Genomic DNA, 20,372 nt, shown 5'->3' on the forward strand with positions numbered 1-20,372 from the left:
TTAAATCCATTAGTTTCTTTTTTATTTTTTGCTAGTGCATAAATACAAAACTTTGGTAAATTTTTTAAAATTTGTAAGATAATATAATTTTTATAATAATTTAATATAAGTTTTAGAATTAATTATATTATTTCAATAAGATAAATATATGAATAATTAAAATATATATTTTTTATTTTATTCTAATTAATTAATTAATAATTTTAAATTTATAAAATAAAAAATAGAAAAATTATTTTATAAACTAATTTGATTCGCATTCTTTAACTCTAGGGGCCATTTTTTTTTTTGTTTTTTTTCATGGTATCTCCTAACTCGTCAAGTTAAAGATTAGTAAAGTTTTTTGAAGAGATACTTATACTTTTTAAAAGTTCAATCTCCTCATTTTATATTTGGTAAATAAAAAAGACTATGTATTTGTACTTGCAGTTTTTAAAAAATTGGGGTATTTTTTTAAAGTTGACTTATATTTTTCAAAATTTAAAAGTCTAATATAACCTCATATGCTAATTAATTTTCAAATTTAATATTTACATTTATGTCTATTATAGTATTTTTAAATTTTAAAAATTATTTTATCAAACGCAATTGTTATTTGTGTTTATTAAAAATTATTTTTAATTTGATTTACTAAACATAAATGCTACAACTTTAAAAATAGGATTCGAAATTTCGACACTTACCTATAAATTAGTGTTAGACCAACCCAACTTGATTCGTTTAAAGGGCAATTAAAATTAATTAAAATGATAACATACTAATGATATATGAACAAATTATATTATAATTTGTGGTACTATTATCCACGTCAACATACTACGTGTTAGACATATATCACTTTATTTCACATCGCTAAATATGATTTTGACACATGATACTAAGTTAATATATTAAGGAATTAATGAGCCACAAAATAAAAATGTAGAATTCAAATTAAAACAATTATAATTTTAAGACCAATTTAAGCATTAAATTTGCAAAAAATCATTTATTTTTCTTCCCCGTTACTTTAAATAGTATTAGCAAGAGGTACTCGAAAATCCTTTTGTTTATATATGTATTACACCTGAAATAATATAATTTATGTCTATAATCTTTTATGTATTATATTTGAAATAATAATAATAATAATAATAATAATAATAATAATAATAATAATATTATGTTACCTATATTAAAATAAATACAAAATTCAAATAAATTAGTACACCAATTGAAAGAAATGGATCAACATTTTTATAATTAAATATTAGTAAAAAATCTAGAAACACTTCAAACTCTTTGGGCACCAATCATCAATGCAATACAGATAAATATTTAGGCGTAAAATCTCAATGTTAGACCATAGATTTAGCATGGTAACACATTGCAACATCTTCTTTATTCTGAGTTCTAATGACAAACTTTTAATTCAAAAAAATAATATAAAAATTAAAATAATAATTAAAAAATACTGTAACAAAATTAAATAATATTTATTAGTTGTTTAATTAATTTTAAATTATTAACTATATTAATAATTTTCATATTGTGTTTCACTTATTTCATTTATCTTATCAGGTTATCCATAAACAATGTATGACGAAAGATATAGTTAAATTAAATTTAAAATTAAAAAATATAAGAGAGAAAATACCTTTTCCACAAAAAAATCAAGTATGCTGACAACTTCGTTCGATGTTAAAATTGATACTTATATCTAAACTCTAACAATGTATAAAATCAATTCCAACAACTCACCATCCGTATGAACACTAATTTTGAAACATGAAAAGTATCTATCCATTAAATATATTATCTAAAAGAGTTTTAGAAATTAAATTTTGATGTAATTTTCTTTTACAAGTATGACTAAAAAATTAACTAGAAAAAAACATTTATATTCTTAAATTTTAATGCTTTTGTTTGCAAATTTTTTGTTATGGCAAAAAATATTTTTAAAAATAAAAAATCCAAAAATCACATTTTGTTTTGATTCTCTATATGCACTTTTTAAATAATTATCCAAATATTCTCACAAAACTTCGTATTAAATGCATAATAAATTTGTCAAATACAAAACTAATCTTTGCCACTTAAAATTAATAGCCAAATTTTTTAAAATTATTTCGTTTATATTAAATTTTAAATCTTAAATTCTAAATTCTTAATTTTAAATTTTAAATTATAAATTTAAATTTTAAAGTTCACTAATATTGACTAATTGATTTCCTATATTTTCTCATTAATATACATGTACTCATAGGAATTCCACTACTTAAATTACTAACTTCATATGTCAGAATTATTGGCCTCAAATAAACTCTTCCAAGGGAATATTTTGAGAAAAAGTTTTTGTAGACAAAAATATGGCAAGTCCCGACAACATCATAGATCGCTTTCTCCATGGAAAACCAAACAAATGAGTTGAGTTAAATAATTATATATTATGAGGTTCTTTCAGGTCTAATAGTTAGTGGCCAACTTATTACCATTATTACAACATAAAATAAATTAAACCAACACTTTGATTTAGTTTCTTATTTCGAGAAAATGTTTATTCAACACCTATCAATTTGCTGTGTGGGGTGTGAGCAATAATGGTTCTTCATTCACTTCACAAAAGAAACCCTAAAAAGAATGTCTATGTTATGTTATGTAGATAGGTTTAGTGCCAAATTCTTCCTCCCAATCTAACATACAAGAAACTCACCTGTTTTATTGTTAACTTTGTGTTTTGTTTATTCAACGACTCATACTAAACGGAGTGGTAGACTTTTTTTTTTGTTTTTTTTCTTAAATCAGAGACTGATAGACTTTATAACACCCTTTCTAAGCTTCTAAAAGATGCTTTATTATATACATATATATTTATACTTTTAATTTCTATAATGGAGTCTTTCTTTAAGTAATTAGTAGTATTTGTAAAGAGTAACAAAGGAATTTAAAAAATATTTATATATAACGTAGTAAATTTGATTTTTACAATGTTTCGAGAGTTAAATACTTAAATGCATGCCAACTAGTTATAGTTCAAATACTATAGTATTTTTATCTTCATCTAAAAATTTTGAATTTGAGTCTTTTTTCTAACTTTAAAAAAAAATACTTAAATGCTATTTTAAAAACGGTAATATTAGAAAGACAATAAAAATAATTAAAATTTGCTTTATTTTATAAAAACGAAAATGCTAGGGTTAAATATTCATATTTTATATTTTTTTGTTATAACAATTAATAAATATTAACCAAGATAAATTTTGATTGTTTTTGTCTAATTCTTCTTTTTTTACCAAACATTTTTGTTTCAAAAAATACTTTACAAATAAGGCCATTTTGTTTGAAATGTAATTACAATTTTATATCGATTAGAAATGCATCATGCATGTGGTCGCAATTATTGTATATATGTTGTCGTTGCATTGCAATTACAATGTCTAGTGCATAAATATTAGAATAAACTATTATTTTAATTTCTAAAAATTTAATTTTTAATAAAATAACTCTAAAAAAAAAGGAATGTCATTTTTGTTCTTGAAAAATAATTTCCATTTAATAAAATACACCAAATATACGAAGACAATAATTGAAAAACGTTTTTTAGAGATTAGATTTTAATGTACCTTTTGCAAGTTTGCATAGAAAATAAAATCTTTTCATCTTTCATATTTGATAATATCATGCTAAGTGAATTTCTTTTTGAGTTTCTTTTTACATGAATGGTAAAAATTGAAAATAAAAAAGGTATATATCAAATTTTTCCTCAATTTTTTGTATCTTCTTTCTAAATGGTTTTCTAATAAATATTCTAACAAAATGTTGCATCAAAATTTCATTTTTTTTTGGATTACTTGTCAAAAATTGAAAAATTTTAAAACCAACAAAACAATAATTTACCGTCAATATAATGTTATTAGTTGCAACCGCAACCATGGTAAAATAAGATTTTAGAGTAGATAAAATAATACTACTATAAAGCAAAATGTGATTGTACGGTGAGATTAAGCCCTATCACAGCAGGAATTTCAGGTTTTGAATTAGAAAGCAGAATTTAATTTAAAAAACACAATTAAAGACTTATCATGATTTCCCATATCCATATCAAATTAAACTAGATAGTGATGCAGGATTCAACACCAATAGTAGTTCTTCTTATGATGCACAATTAAACTAGATAATACTAATTTCTTAGCTAAAAGACTAATTTAAAATATTACTCTAAATATATAACGAGTTACATATAATAATAATAATAATAAAATATAGTGTCATCACGGTGCTTTTGGAGTGTGATGACCATTAGCCCCCGGTGGTTGGTAGTCTAGCAGTTCCAAATCCATTCTCTCTGTTTTTTCATCTTTATTCATATCCTCATCCTGTATATATGTGTATATGGTTAAGAAATTAAATAACAATGACTTGAGTGTCTTATTTTATAGCAACTTTAATTTGGTTTAAGAGTAAAGTAAGTTTTTAGTTTTTAACTGTTTGAGTTAAGTTTTAATTTTGTCTCAAATATTTTCGACGTCTTATTTTTTTTTATCTCAAAATATCTCAGTTCATTCTATTTTAGTAATTTAATCAAAATTAAAATTTTTCTTTCAAATATACCATTTTTCTCCATTATGATTTTTTTTTTCTAGATAACGACGTAATTATAGTAGTTATAGTGGTGGTTGTAGTAATTTGAGAGTGAAAATCAAAATAATAAAAGAAAGAAAAAAAGTAATAATAAAGGGGAAAAAGGAGTATTTTAGGAAAAAAAAAGTTTTTAATTTGACCAAAGGACTAAAATAGAATGCAATAAGATGTTTGGGATAAAAATAAAATATTTTAGATATTAGAGACGAAATTAAAACTTAAATTAAACGCTAAAGATTAAGATAATATTTTATTTTTTAATTTAATTTAGAAAGATGATTGAATGCACCTTGTGGTTACTACTCTGCAGGACAAGGACAGCATGACCTTGAGAACCTTGCATGAGGCTTTCACTTCCTGCTTATATATATCAAACCATTCGTTAGGAGACTAATTAAAAGTATATATAAATAAATATGAAGGAGAAGCAGAAGAAAATATACTTGTAATTGGAACTGCTTTCAAGCACATAAGAAGATGAGAAAACGCAAGAAGAATCACTAGCACACCCAAGGTACGATGTGGAATAGTAGTAGTTCTTGCCATTCTTATTAATGAATAATCTCTAATGTTAGTTCCCCCCTGCTTCACTTCTAATTTCTTGCTAGCTAGCTACATGGTTCTCAATTTATATATACATGCACAAGCTTAAGCTAATTAAGGTATGTAGTTTTTGTATTTTGTTTTTGAGCGCGTGGAAAATTGCATCAAAGTTAGTGACATTATTATGTTATTGCGAAAGTCAAAAAGGTGATAGCGACTCATAATTTCTCAACGTGTTTCCACTTTCCACTAGCTAGCTACTCTCTTTTCATTCATGTATGTGAAAACACACATCAAGGGAATATTTTTAAATTTTAAGTAGCTAGCACACTACCAAAGTGGAAAGGTGACACGCAAATTAAAATGATGTCGGTGTGGAAATTAAAAAGCCAATGCAAGTTGGTGCAAACTAACACTACTACTGATCCAAAATAAAACAAGTCAAGTTCTATTATATTATATTCTAGTGGGAAATATCATTAATTAAACATATTCAGGCACATTCCAATACATATCCACTGCGTTAATACACAATAATAGAGATTACATGCAAGAATATACACCGCATATAGCTCTAGTAATTAATTAATTCCTTTTGAGCAGAGTCCCATTTTGATTCTAATGGAATTCAAGTTTTCTAGATGATAAGTATTTAATTGTTCCAGCTAAGTCTGATGATCCATGGCATACAGTGTGAGATTATATATAAAGAAAATGTTATACTACTATTAAACTATATGTTCTGCACAAGAATAATTACTCCATTATATTAATTTAAATAAATTTGTTATGCTATTAGTTTATAAAGTTTAATGTATATATCATAAAAAGGCATAAACTCTAACTTGTAATGTTGTCAAATCATGGTATTAAAACAGTATATTAAAAGTAATAAATACTTACAAATGGTCACATCGAAAAGATGTAATAAAGAAAAAAGAAAAACATAGATATTTTTTACTATCACTTAAGAATATTACTGACTTAAGTATTTGAGTGTCTTTGCAAATTGTCTTCCCAACCTAGTTCTAATACGATTTAAAGTAAAATTTTCGAAACTCCTTAGCTCATAACCACATGTACGAACATATGGCGCCGTCTATAGAAAACCTAAGAAGTTGATACCATGGCTGATCGAGAAGTTAAATCTATGTACAAATAATTTCAAATACTCCGTTCAAGGAACAGCGAGATGAAGATCATGGACATGAGATAGAAATCACCCTCAATCCCAATAAGGGAGAACATCAACAAACCCCCCTCCCCCAAGTTTCAAACATAAAGAGGTTCAAAACACTAGTGGTTGGCATTTTGTTGGTTTGGGGAAGATTATGTCCATGCGATGCAGGAAATGCATCATCAAGTACAAGAATTGGAACGATAGCTAGCAAAACGGCCGATGTCACATCAATCTTGGTCCCGAAATTGAACGACAAGGGATCGACGTAATAGTCATGACAGAAGGACCCTAGAGCGAGTTCATAGATGACATCAGGAGGATGATTGTCGTTGTCATTTTTCTTCACCTCAAAGAAATAGGAGAGAGTCTCCTCGATGTGAAGAACAACGTCGTGAGCCAGAAAAGAGGGTAAAGACTGACCCTTGTTCAGCCCAATCTAAAAGGAGACAGACTCCACAAAGGAGGCCAAGTCCTAAAAAGCATATGGATACCGGGAGCATGTCATCATGAGACAAACTCCATTTGCTCCACATGTCCTTCAAGTCCACTTGCCAAAGCACTTTGATAAACGAACAGACTTGAAGTATGAGGGGAAGTCGAATTCTCAGGAGCACATAAATGTCTTTGAGGCGAGAATGAATCTAGAGAGAGTTGGGGATACTATAAGATGTAAAACTTTCCCTGTTTCATCATCTGGACCAGCAATGGAATGGTTCAACACCCTACCTTCTGGCTTCATATATTCTTTTATTGATATTAAGACAATGTTTCTTGCACATTTCACTATTAGAAGAACTCAAGCCAAGCATCTGATCTCTTTACTTGGTGTAGAGCAGAGAGTTAAAGAAAACATCCGAGATTACTTGGATTGATTTAATAAAGGATTGTTGGAAGTCAACACATGAACTCATGAAGTCGTATGTTTGTGCCTTACCACTGGCTTATTAGAAGGGGATTTCAGATGACACTTAACCTTCAAAGATGTCAAGTCTATAGAGGAGACCCATCAAATTGCTTTGGAATATATGCAACTCAAAAGTGGTGCCAAATGCCAACTAAACAAAAAAATCCAGCTCCATCACCTAATAAGGCTGGAAGCTTAGGGAAATCGTCTACATCAAAGGCGTCGACACCACGAGTTGGCAAGTTCTCAACATATACACCGTTGGTGGCTTCGCTAACTGAAATCTACCAACAAGTGTCACAGAGAAGAATACTTTCCAAGGCAAGGCAGATCTGACCTAGGGATTCTCTGACTACTGTGACTACCACAAGTCCCATGGCCACAAGGCTAAAGATTGCATTGATCTAAAAGATGCCTTGGAGTAAGCAATTCAGAATGGAAAGCTTCTTGAGTTTGTTCAGCATATTAGACCGCTAAGATGGCATAATAATGATGAAGATTGGGAAGCTAGGAACCCTAGAAATGCCAAACCCATTGAGATCTTAGATGATACTGCTCAAGTAGTGGTGAATGTGGTTGTAGGGAAGAATGAATTGAAAAAATCTAGGAATGTGTTGGAAAATAATATCAAGGCTGTAAAAGTCTTAAAGGTTGAAAATTTTTCAACTATTCAATTCACTGTAGATAATTTCCAATATGCCACATCTGACGATGATAAGGCATTGGTAATCACATGTAAGCTGAGAAATGGCATAGTTAAAAGAATTTTGGTTGATACTGGAGCAAATTCAAATCTGCTCTTTAGAAATGTCTAGGATGCCCTGGGTTTGAAAGATCAGCACTTGAAACCACGCCTCCCAAGAGTAATGGGTTTAGGAGATCATTTTATCAAGCCTGATGGGACTATAGATCTCATTTTCAAAGTTGAAAAAGGTGACGATGTCCACGTGGTACAGACTGAGTTCATGGTCCTAAAAGATTCTACAACATATAATGTAATCCTTGAAAGAAAGAAGATCAATGATCTCTATGCCTTTATTTTAACAAAGTTTTCAGTAATAAAGTTTCTGACTTTAGAAGGTTAGGTGACCACTATTTGAGGAGATCAAGTAGTCGCTGTAAAGTGCAACAAGGCAAGTTTGACTATAAAGGATAAAACCAAAGATTCTATTGGGGTATTTCTAGTAGATCTGGGCTCACGAGTTCAAGAGAAGCCAAGGCCAAAGCCTAAGGAAAACTTGGAAAAGTTCCAAATTGACGATGTTGCCACCAATTATACCATGATTAACAGAAATCTATCTCAACCTCTGAAGTCAGAACTTCTTGAGAGTTAATGTAGACTTGTTTGCATAGGAACCTTCCGATATGCCTAAAATAGATCCTACATTCATGTCTCATCAACTTGTTATTGACGTATTCATGTCGGTTGCACAACGATGTCAAACGATATCGTCAGATCGAGCTGTCGAGATCAAGAAGCAAGTTTGATGAGTGAATTGTTGTGGTGGTCTAGAATTTCATCAAATGAATGAATTATCGTTGCAAGTATAGTTTCTAAACCAACAAACAATCCTCCCAATCAAAAATTTGGTTGTCACAAGTAACAAACCCCAAATAAGAATTAACCAAAGTATTTAAACTCCGGGTCGTCTCACAAAGAATTGCAATGAAGTGATCAATTATTGGCTATGAAGATGCAATGGGGGTTTGATTTTTGTAGTTTGATAAGAAAAGTAAATAACAAGAAAGTAAATGATAAGAACTAATAAAATAAAGGAAAAGAACTCTTGGCTAGACATAGGTAATTGAGATCACCATCCTTGTCTACAAACCAAATATTGATAATTATGAGAAGCCAACCTATTAAGTCTACTTCCAAAAGCCTTAAGTACGTAATATCTACTCCTAAGCTTGAAGTACATCAAATAGGCTTGATCACATCAACCCATAAGTCCCAACCTATCTACTAATTAGATTAGTAGTGGGTTAGTGTCAATGGATATCAAATTGATCACCAAGGGTTCTCAAATCACCAATTCAATGAGACCCAATGACTCAAGGTCACTCCATTCCCTTAGCCTAGGCCAAGAGTAAAGAAAACTACTCAAAAACTAAAGGAAACATTCTATCAAACACCTAGTGCGCAATAAAAGTAAACATCATAAAATGCAAGAATTAAAAGAAACCCATGACTAACATAAGCAAGAATTCAATAATAACAACTAAGATAAACATAAAAGAGCATGGAAACATAAAATTGCATTGAAAGAAAATGGAAATCCAACAAGGGTTCATAAACATAAAAGTAACAAAATAAAGGAAATGAACAAGTAAAACTAGAAGAGCAAAGATGTAATACAAGAAATTAAGAAGGAAAACTAAATCAAAACAAGAATTGAAAGTTGGATCTAAGAGAATTAAACCTAAACTACCCTAAATTGTAGAGAGAAGGGAGAGCTTCTCTCTCTAGAATTCTACCTACAACATGATGAAAACTAAACTATGACTACTTGGTTCATTCCTCCTTCAATCATTGGGTTCAATAGCATCAGAAATGAGTTGGATTGGGCCCAAAACGAGCTAGAAATTGCTGGCCACATTTTGCCAAAATTGGACCCATGCTGATCCACCAATGTGTGTGCGTGATGCACGCGTACGTGTCCCTAAACATCAGGCAACTATGAAAAATTTTATATCATTTTGAAGCACCGGATGTTAGCTTTCCAATACAACTAGAACCACCTCATTTGGACCTCTATAGCTCAAGTTATGATCCATTGAGTGCAAAGAGGTCAGGCTTGACAACTTAGCGATTCTTTCATTTCTTCATGAGTTCTCCTACTTTGCATGCTTTTCCTTCATTCCTTCAATCTAATCTTTGCCTTCTAAACCTGAAATCACTTAACAAACATATCAAGGCATCAAATGAAATTAAAGTGAATTAAATTTAGCTATTTTAAGGCCTAAAAAGCATGTTTTTACACTTAAGCACAAATTAAGGGAGAATTACAAAACCATGCTATTTCATTGAATAAATGTGAGAAAAGTTGATAAAATTTCCTAAATTAAGCACAAGATAAACCACAAAATTGGGGTTTATCAAACCTCCCCACACTTAAACCAAACATGTCCTCATGATAAGAATAAAGAAGGACAAGAAAAGGGTATGAACATTTATTCAATACAAATAAACTATATGCTCCTATCTATATGCATGCAACTAATGTAGATGCTTCTATTCACTTGGTCAAAAGTGACTCAATCCTCCAAGAGCATGTATGAACAAGTAGGACCAAGATCATATGATGATTTATGAATCCTACCAATTCCAATATCAAAATGAAGTTCAAATAGACTTGCAAGAAGAAAGCTCATGAAAGTTGGGAACAAGGAATTGAGCATCGAACCCTCACTGGAAGTGTATCCGCTCTAGTCGCTCAAGTGTATAGGATCGATCACTCAATTCTCTTCTAATCATACTTTTCATGATTTGTTTTTCATCTAACAATCAACAATTATTCACTGCATGCATACATTTATCATGAGGGCTTATTCATATGTTGTAATGGGGCTAGGGTAAAGGTAGGGACGCATATGGTCAAGTGAGCTTGAAATTGAATCTTTGATTAATCTAAGCTCTCACTAAACACATATAACAACCTATATAATTCTAATACAATACCTAGCTACCCATGATTCCCACTTTTTCACATACTCATGCATTCTCTTTAATTCATATTCCATATGCATTGTTATTGTCACTTTACCTTGGGGCATTTTTGTCCCCTTTTTATTGCATTTTTTTCTATATATTTTTTTCTTTTTTTTTATTTCTTTTTTTTCTATATATATTTTTTCACACAATCTCTTTTTTTTTCAAAAGTATATACAAGCGTATCAATGCATATGGTTTTACATATTTAATGTATAAGCATGTACCCCATTCCCAAAAATCTTCAACAAAAATACAAAAACACACTTTTCTCTCAACCAATGTCCCAAGTTTCTCATACCCAAATGATACACACCCTTACTAGCCTAAGCTAATCAAAGATCCGAATTAAGGGCATTTATTGTCTTTCACTTAGGGGTAGTGATGTGCTAAAATTAAGAACAAAAGGGATTAAATAGGCTCAAAATTGGCTAACAATGGTTGATAAAAGGTAGGCTATTTGGGTAAGTGAGCTAAATGAAATGATGGCCTCAATCATATAAATGCATGTATACATGGAACAATGGACATAAAGAATCAAACAAACCAAAGATTACAGTCATAGAAAGAGAATAATGCACACAAGAATGGAAATAAGTGGTTATAAAATGTAACCACACAATTGGGCTCAAAACTCACATGCTTGTGTTCTTAGCTCAGAAACCATGTTCCAAAATAAATTCTTCAAGCAAGTTCAACAAAAAAAAAATTTCAAATTGGTAGGGTGCCCTAAAACAATTTTTTTCTTGGAAAAGAAATCATTACCCTAACCAAGTAGTCCTAACATAAAAAGAAGTGGTAAAATATGTACAACTTCTAACTAACATTCTTCAAGCAAGTTCAACAAAAAAAAATTTCAAATTGGTAGGGTGCCCTAAAACAATTTTTTTCTTGGAAAAGAAATCATTACCCTAACCAAGTAGTCCTAACATAAAAAGAAGTGGTAAAATATGTACAACTTCTAACTAACATGCAATGCAAAAACTAGCTAACAAAGGGAAAACTTGAAAATTTGGCATTGAAAAGAAAATTGTTACCACGGAGATTGGTCGAACGACCTTCCCACACTTAGAAATTTGCACCGTCCTTGGTGCATGCAAAGAAGAGCAAGGTGGGTGGGTTGTTACAATTGATGAGATTCTCCAAAAGGTTGTATGGAAGGACTTATGTGTTGCCCCATTTAGAAGCTTTTCCTTTCCCTCTTGGTGGCCAACCTAAAAGGAAAGAAAAAAAAATTAAGCCTACAACAAAGATACAAAGCAAATAAAACATAGGCGGGGCTAATGCCAAATAAGAGTAGCCTTCTCTACTACATGGTAGCTACAACATGTGAGTGAGAAAACAATATAAGCTAAGGCATATTAACTAATACTTGATGCAAGAGTAAAGTCAAAACATAGGTACATGACATGAAGAGCATGTTGCATCAAGCTTAATCAACAATTGACACAAACAAGATTAGTGATAAGTATCCTAACTCAATGATGATGAGGTACAAAATAAAGAATAATGAATTAGGAAGGACTAAAGCACTAATCTTGTGTGTGGAGCAAATATGACCATTAATGCTAAACAAGTCACGAAGCACCAAAAAAATGCACGAAATTCTCAACAATTGAGTAAGAGAATTCAACACCATTATTAGAATAAGAGACTTAGAAAAGAAAGTAAGAACAAGCTACAAGAATGAAATTAAAATGCAATGAATAAAAGTATTCATATGCAATAAACAAAAGAAAATAAAAAATAAGAAAAATAAAATTGATAAAAATAGAATTTTGAAAGGAGAGGAAGAAAGTAAGAAAGGAAGATGAGAAAAGAAGAAAGGTATAAAGAAAGAAGAATGAGAGAAGAAAGAAGAAAGAAAGAAGAAGAAAGGAAAAAAAAACAGGGCGCGGAAGCGACGCGTAAGCGTCACTCACGCGTGCGCGTGGATGGCAGGATGGACAAGTGATGCGTAAGCGTCGCCCACGCATACGCGTGAAACGCAGAAAGTCCAGGCGACGCGTAAGCGTCATCTGCGCGTACGCGTGGGTCTAGTTTGTGTGAAACGCACAGTTCCAACGCCAGTTTTGCACAACTATCGGGTTTTTGTACTAGGAGCCCCAATATCGCCTTTCGATGCGTACGCGTCGTATACGCTCACGCGTGGGTATGCGATAATGATCAATGACGCGTACGCGTCACTCACGCTTATGCGTGGGTGACTTTTAAAAAAAAAAACAGAAACAAGGCACTCTCCTATTCTACAAGCATTCTAGAAACAATCAAAATTCAAATTTAACAACAAATCTTTTTTTTTTTGAAAAATTTTCAAATACAAACAAAACTTATACTACAAGCAAAATTGGTGTATGAAATTGTGATCTCTGGTAATGGCTTCTCAGGCCAGATACTCTGATTTAGTTTTACAGTCTGTCACAATCTTCGATACAACTAACCAGCAAGTGCACTGGGTCGTCCAAGTAATACCTTACGTGAGTAAGGGTCGAATCCCACGGAGATTGTTGGTATGAAGCAAGCTATGGTCACCTTGTAAATCTCAGTCAGGCAGATATAAAGTGATAATGGTGTTTTCGAATATGATATAATAAAAGAGGGATAGAGATACTTATGTAATTCATTGGTAGGAATTTCAGATAAGCGAATGGAGGTGCTTTCGTTCCTCTGGACCTCTGCTTTCCTGCTGTCTTCATCCAATCAGTCTTACTCCTTTCCATGGCTGGCTTTATGCAAGGGCATCACCATTGTCAGTGGCTACATCCCCTCCTCTCAGTGAATAATATGCTCACGCACCCTGTCACGGCACGACTATTCATCTGTCGGTTCTCGATCATGCTGGAATAGGATTCACCCTCCTTTTGCGTCTGTCACTAACGCCCAGCACTCGCGAGTTTGAAGCTCGTCACAGTCATTCAATCATTGAATCCTACTCAGAATACCACAGACAAGGTTTAGACCTTCCGGATTCTCTTGAATGCCGCCATCATTCTAGCTTACGCCACGAAGATTCTGGTTAGGAGATCTAAGAGATACTCATTCTAGCTTAATTCATGTAGAACAGAAGTGTTTGTCAGGCACGCGTTCATAAGGGGGAAGGATGATGAGCGTCACACATAATCATCACCTTCATCACGTTCTTGGGTGCGAATGGATATCTTAGAAGCGAAATAAGAAGAATTGAATAGAAAACAGTAGTACTTGCATTAATCTTTGAGGAACAGCAGAGCTCCACACCTTAATCTATGGAGTGTAGAAACTCTACCGTTGAAAATACATAAGTGAAGGTCCAGGCATGGCCGAGATGGCCAACCCCCTAAACGAGATCACAGGATCAAAATACAATCCAGGATGCCAAATACAATAGTAAAAGGTCCTATTTATAATAAACTAGCTACTAGGGTTTACATGGGTAAGTAATTGATGTATAAATCCACTTCCGGGGCCCACTTGGTGTGTGTTTGGGCTGAGCTTAAGTGTTGCACGTGCAGAGGCCATTTGTGGAGTTGAACGCCAGTTTTTGTGCCAGTTTGGGCGTTCAACTCTGGTTTTGGATCCTTTTCTGGCGCTGGACGCCAGATTTGGGTAGAAAGCTGGCGTTGAACGCCAGTTTACGTCGTCAATTCTTGGCCAAAGTATGGACTATTATATATTGCTGGAAAGCCCTGGATGTCTACTTTCCAACGCAATTAGAAGCGCGCCATTTCGAGTTCTGTAGCTCCAGAAAATCCACTTTGAGTGCAGAGAGGTCAGAATCCAACAGCATCAGCAGTCCTTTTTCAACCTCTGAATCTAATTTCTGCTCAAGTCCCTCAATTTCAGCCAGAAAATACCTGAAATCACAGAAAAACACACAAACTCATAATAAAGTCCAGAAATGTGAATTTAACATAAAATCTATTAAAAACATCCCTAAAAGTAACTAGATCCTACTAAAAACATACTAAAAACAATGTCAAAAAGCGTATAAATTATCCGCTCATCACAACACCAAACTTAAATTGTTGCTTGTCCCCAAGCAACTGAAAATCAAAATAGGATAAAAAGAATAGAATATACTATAAATTCCAAACTATCAATGAAACATAGCTTCAATCATATGAGCGGGACTTATAGCTTTTTGCCTCTTGAATAGTTTTGGCATCTCACTTTATCCATTGAGGTTCAGAATGATTGGCATCTATAGGAACTCAGAGTTCGAATAGTGTCATTGACTCTCCTAGTTCAGTATGATGATTCTTGAACACAGCTTCTTTATGAGTCTTGGCCGTGGCCCTAAGCACTTTGTTTTCCAGTATTACCACCGGATACATAAATGCCACAGACACATAATTGGGTGAACCTTTTCAGATTGTGACTCAGCTTTGCTAAAGTCCCCAATTAGAGGTGTCCAGGGTTCTTAAGCACACTCTTCTTTTGCTTTGGACCTTGACTTTAACCGCTCAGTCTCAAGTTTTCACTTGACACCTACACGCCACAAGCACATGGTTAGGGACAGCTTGGTTTAGCCGCTTAGACCGGGATTTTATTCCTTTAGGCCCTCCTATCCACTGATGCTCAAAGCCTTGGGATCCTTTTTATTGCCCTTGCCTTTTGGTTTTAAGGGTTATTGGCTTTTTTGCTCTTGCCTCTTGGTTTTAAAAGCTTTTGGCTTTTTCTGCTTGCTTTTTCTTTTTCTTTCTATTTTTTTTTTCGCCTATTATTTTTTTTTTTTCTGCAAGCTTTGTTCTTTGCTGCTTTTTCTTGCTTCAAGAATCATTTTTATGATTTTTCAGATTATCAAATAACATGTCTCCTAGTCATCATTCTTTCAAGAGCCAACATATTTAACATTCTTAAACAACAACTTCAAAAGACATATGCACTGTTCAAGCATACATTCAGAAAACAAGAAGCATTGTCACCACATCAATATAAGTAAGCTAAGTTCAAGGATAAATTCGAAACTCATGTACTTCTTGTTCTTTTGAATTAAAACATTTTTCATTTAAGAGAGGTGATGGATTCATAGGACATTTATAACTTTAAGACAAAGTTACTAACTACTAATGATCATGTAATGAAGACACAAACATAGATAAGCACATAACATAGAAAACGAAAAATAGAAGAAATAAGAGCAAGGAATGAATCCACCTTAGTGATGATGGTGTTTCAATGATGTTCTTGAGCTCTTCTATGTCTCTTCCTTGTCTTTGTTGCTCCTCCTTCATTGCTTTTAGATATTCTCTAATTTCATTAAGGATGATGGAGTGCTCTTGATGTTCCACCCTTAGTTGCTTCCCATAATTGTGTGGAAGAAAATGTATCCCCTGAGGTATCTCAGGGATCTCTTGATTTGCAGTCAAATGTTCTACCACTGAGCTATAGACCCTTGATGGAAGCTTTTGTCTTCCCTTTCCTCTTTCTAGAGGTTTCTCTGGCCTTAGGTGCCATCAATGGTTATGGAAAAAACAAAAAAGCTATGCTTTTGCCACACCAAACTTAGAATGTTGCTCGCCCTCGAGCAAAAGAGGAAAGAATAGAAGAATAAGAAGAAGATATGGAGGAGATGGATGGGAGTGTGTATTCGGCCATATGGGTGGGATTGGGTGGGTGAGGGATGTTGAATTTTTGAAGGTAGTGGGTGTATGGATGTGAGTGGTAAATGGAAAAAAAGAAGGGATGATCATGAATGGAAAGAGAGATGATGAGGTAGGTGGGGATCCTGTGGGGTCCACAGATCCTGAGGTGTCAAGGCATTTACATCCCTGCACCAATTTAGGCATGTAAAATGCCCTTGCACACAACTCTGGGCGTTCAGCGCCAGGTTGGTGCCCATTTTGGGCGTTCAACGCCCCTTTGCTGCCATTTCTGGCGTTGAACGCCAGAACCATGCTTGTTCTGGGCGTTCAGCGCCAGGATGCTCCCATTCTGGGCGTTCAGCGCCAGAACTATGCTCTGTTCTGGCGTTTGAACGCCAGACAGATGCTCCTCCAGGGTGTGATTTTTCTTCTGCTGTTTTTGATTCCGTTTTCAATTTTTCTATTTATTTTGTGACTCCACATGATCATGAACCTAAGAAAACATGAAAAACAATAAAAATAAGAATTAGATAAACATTGGGTTGCCTCCCAACAAGCACTTCTTTAATGTCAATAGCTTGACAGTGGGCTCTCATGGAGCCTCACAGATGTGCAGAGCTTTGTTGAGACTCTCCAACACCAAACTTAGAGTTTAGATATGGGAGTTCAACACCAAACTTAGAGTTTGGTTGTGGCCTCCCAACACCAAACTTAGAGTTTGACTGTGGGGGCTCTGGTTGACTCTGCTTTGAGAGAAGCTTTTCATGCTTCCTCTTCATGGTTGCAGAGGGAGATCCTTGAGTTTTAAACACAAGGGAGTCCTCATTCCATTGAAGGACTATTTCACCTCTGTCAACATCAATCACAGCTCTTGCTGTGGCCAGGAAAGGTCTTCCTAGGATGATGGATTCATCCTCTTCCTTTCCAGTGTCCAGGACTATGAAATCAGTAGGTATGTAAAGGCCCTCAACCTTTACTAATACGTCTTCTACTTGTCCATAAGCCTGTCTTCTTGAGCTGTCTGCCATCTCTATTGAGATTTTAGCAGCTTGCACCCCATAGATTCCCAGTTTCTCTATTATAGAGAGGGACATGAGGTTTATTCCTGAACCAAGGTCACACAGAGCCTTAAAGATCATGGTGCCTATGGTACAGGGTATTATGAACTTTCCAGGATCCTGTCTCTTCTGAGGCAATGTCAGTTGATTCAGATCACTTAGTTCATTGATGAACAAGGGAGGTTCAACTTCCCAAGCATCAATGCCAAATAGTTTGGCATTCAGCTTCATGATTGCACCAAGAAACTTGGCAGTTTGCTCTTCAGTAACATCCTCATTCTTTTCAGAAGAGGAATACTCATCAGAGCTCATGAAGGGCATAAGGAGGTTCAATGGGGTCTTTATGGTCTCTAGATGAGCCCCAGAGTCCTTTGGTTCCTCAGAGGGAAGCTCCTTATTGACCACTGGACGTCCCAGGAGGTCTTCCTCCTTGGGATTCACGTCCTCTCCTCTCCTCACAGGTTCGGCCATGGCGCTTATGTCAATGGCCTTGCACTCTCCTTTTGGATTCTCTTCTGTATTGCTTGGGAGAGTACTAGGAGGGATTTCAGTGATCCTTTTACTCAGCTGGCCCACTTGTGCTTCCAGATTTCTAATGGAAGACCTTGTTTCATTCATGAAACTTACAATGGCCTTAGATAGATCAGAGACTAGATTTGCTAAATTAGAAGCATTTTGTTCAGAGTTCTCTGTCTGTTGCTGAGTGGATGATGGAAAAGGCTTGCTATTGCTAAACCTGTTTCTTCCACCATTATTAAAGCCTTGTTGAGGCTTTTGATCCTTCCATGAGAAATTTGGATGATTTCTCCATGTTGAGTTATAGGTGTTTCCATAAGGTTCACCTAAGTAATTTACCTCTGCTATTGCAGGGTTCTCAGGATCATAGGCTTCTTCTTCAGAAGATGCCTCTTGAGTACTGTTGGATGCAGCTTGCATTCCATGCAGACTCTGAGAGATCATATTGACTTGCTGAGTCAATATTTTATTCTGAGCCAATATGGCATTCAGAGTATCAACTTCAAGAACTCCCTTCTTCATAGGCGTCCCATTACTCACAGGATTCCTTTCAGAGGTGTACATGAACTGGTTATTAGCAACCATGTCAATGAGTTCTTGAGCTTCTGCAGGCGTTTTCTTTAGGTGAATGGATCCACCTGCAGAGGTATCCAATGACATCTTAGATAACTCAGACAGACCATCATAGAATATATCCAGGATGGTCCATTCTGAAAGCATGTCAGAAGGACACTTTTTGGTCAACTGTTTGTATCTTTCCCAAGCTTCATAGAGGGATTCACCTTCTTTCTGCCTGAAGGTTTGAACATCAGCTCTAAGCTTGCTCAGCTTTTGAGGAGGAAAGTACTTGGCTAAGAAAGCCGTGACCAGCTTATCACAAGAGTTCAGGCTGTCTTTAGGTTGAGAATCCAACCATAATCTAGCTCTGTCTCTTACAGCAAACGGGAAAAGCATGAGCCTGTAGACTTCAGAATCTACTCCATTAGTCTTAACAGTATCACATATCTGCAAGAATTCAGTTAAGAACTGAAAAGGATCTTCAGATGGAAGTCCATGAAACTTGCAGTTCTGCTGCATCAGAGAAACTAATTGAGGTTTCAGCTCAAAGTTGTTTGCTCCAATGGCAGGAATGGAGATGCTTCTTCCATGTAATTTGGAATTAGGTGCAGTAAAGTCACCAAGCATCCTCCTTTCATTATTATTATTTTCGGCTGCCATCTCCTCTGCTTGTTCGAAAATTTCTGAAAGGTTATCTCTGGATTGTTGTATTTTAGCTTCTCTTAATTTTCTCTTCAGAGTCCTTTCAGGTCCTTGCTCCTGCTCATATGACAAAGAAGAAAGCACAGAAAAATAATAATAATAATAGAGATCCTTTATACCACAGTATAGGGATCCCTTTGTGAGTGGAAGAAAAGAGGGGGAGACAAAGAATGTGATGTAAAGGAAGAAACACAACTGTACCGATGGAAGAGATGTGAGATGAGATGTTGGGATATGAATGAATAAATAGAATGAGATGAGAGAGAAGAAGGGATTTTTTCGAAAATTATTTTTGAAAAAGGAGTTAGTGATTTTTGAAAAATAGTTTTTGAAAAATATTTAGTAAAATTTTTTTTTTTCGAAAATTTTTTTTGAAATAAAAATAAAAATAATTAGTTAATTGAAAAGAAATTTTTGAAAAAGGGGGAGGTATTTTCGAAAATTAGAAAGGGAGAATTAGTTAGGTGGTTTTGAGAAAGTTAAGAAACAAACAAAAAGTTAGTTAGTTAGTTGAAACAAATTTTGAAAAGATAAGAAGTTAGGAAGTTAGAAAAGATATTTTGAAAAGATATTTTTGAAAAAGATAAGATAAGAAGATATTTTGAAAAGATATGATTGAAATTAGTTTCTGAAAAAGATTTGATTTTTAAAATCTCAATTAATGACTTGATTCATAAGAAATCACAAGATATGATTCTAGAACTTAAAGTTTGAATCTTTCTTAACAAGCAAGTAACAAACTTCAAATTTTTGAACCAAAACATTAATTGACTATGTTATTTTCGAAAATTTGATGGAAAAATAAGAAAAAGATTTTTGAAAAAGATTTGATTTTTGAAAAAGATTTTGAAAAAGATAAGATTTTCAAATTGAAAATTTGATTTGACTCATTGGCAACAACTTGATTTTTAAAAATTTTTGAAAAAGTCAACTCAAATTTTCGAATTTGATGAGAGAAAAATGGAAAGATATTTTTTTGATTTTTGAATTTTTATGATGAGAGAGAAAAACAAGA

The 20,372-nt window shown here is 33.6% G+C and overlaps 1 protein-coding gene and 1 non-coding gene across 2 annotated transcripts; one reads left to right on the forward strand and one right to left on the reverse strand.

Annotated features, from left to right (window-relative positions):
- Positions 1-4,009: 4,009 nt before the first annotated feature.
- On the reverse strand, positions 4,010-5,267 carry LOC107618956 (uncharacterized). The gene is made up of 3 exons (XM_016321154.3): positions 5,064-5,267; positions 4,910-4,977; positions 4,010-4,355 (listed from the first exon to the last, which is right to left on the reverse strand). The coding sequence occupies exons 1-3, from the start codon at positions 5,164-5,166 to the stop codon at positions 4,251-4,253; spliced, it is 276 nt and encodes a 91-aa protein (XP_016176640.1). The 5' UTR covers positions 5,167-5,267; the 3' UTR covers positions 4,010-4,250.
- Positions 5,268-18,811: 13,544 nt separating this feature from the next.
- LOC148578323 (small nucleolar RNA R71) lies at positions 18,812-18,919 on the forward strand. Its single transcript, XR_015903855.1, has one exon. It is a non-coding gene; the product is annotated as a small nucleolar RNA R71 (small nucleolar RNA).
- Positions 18,920-20,372: the final 1,453 nt, after the last annotated feature.

Source organism: Arachis ipaensis, chromosome B1 (assembly GCF_059453495.1).
Source record: "Arachis ipaensis isolate K30076 ecotype BB chromosome B1, ASM5945349v1, whole genome shotgun sequence".
Taxonomy (NCBI): domain Eukaryota; kingdom Viridiplantae; phylum Streptophyta; class Magnoliopsida; order Fabales; family Fabaceae; genus Arachis; species Arachis ipaensis.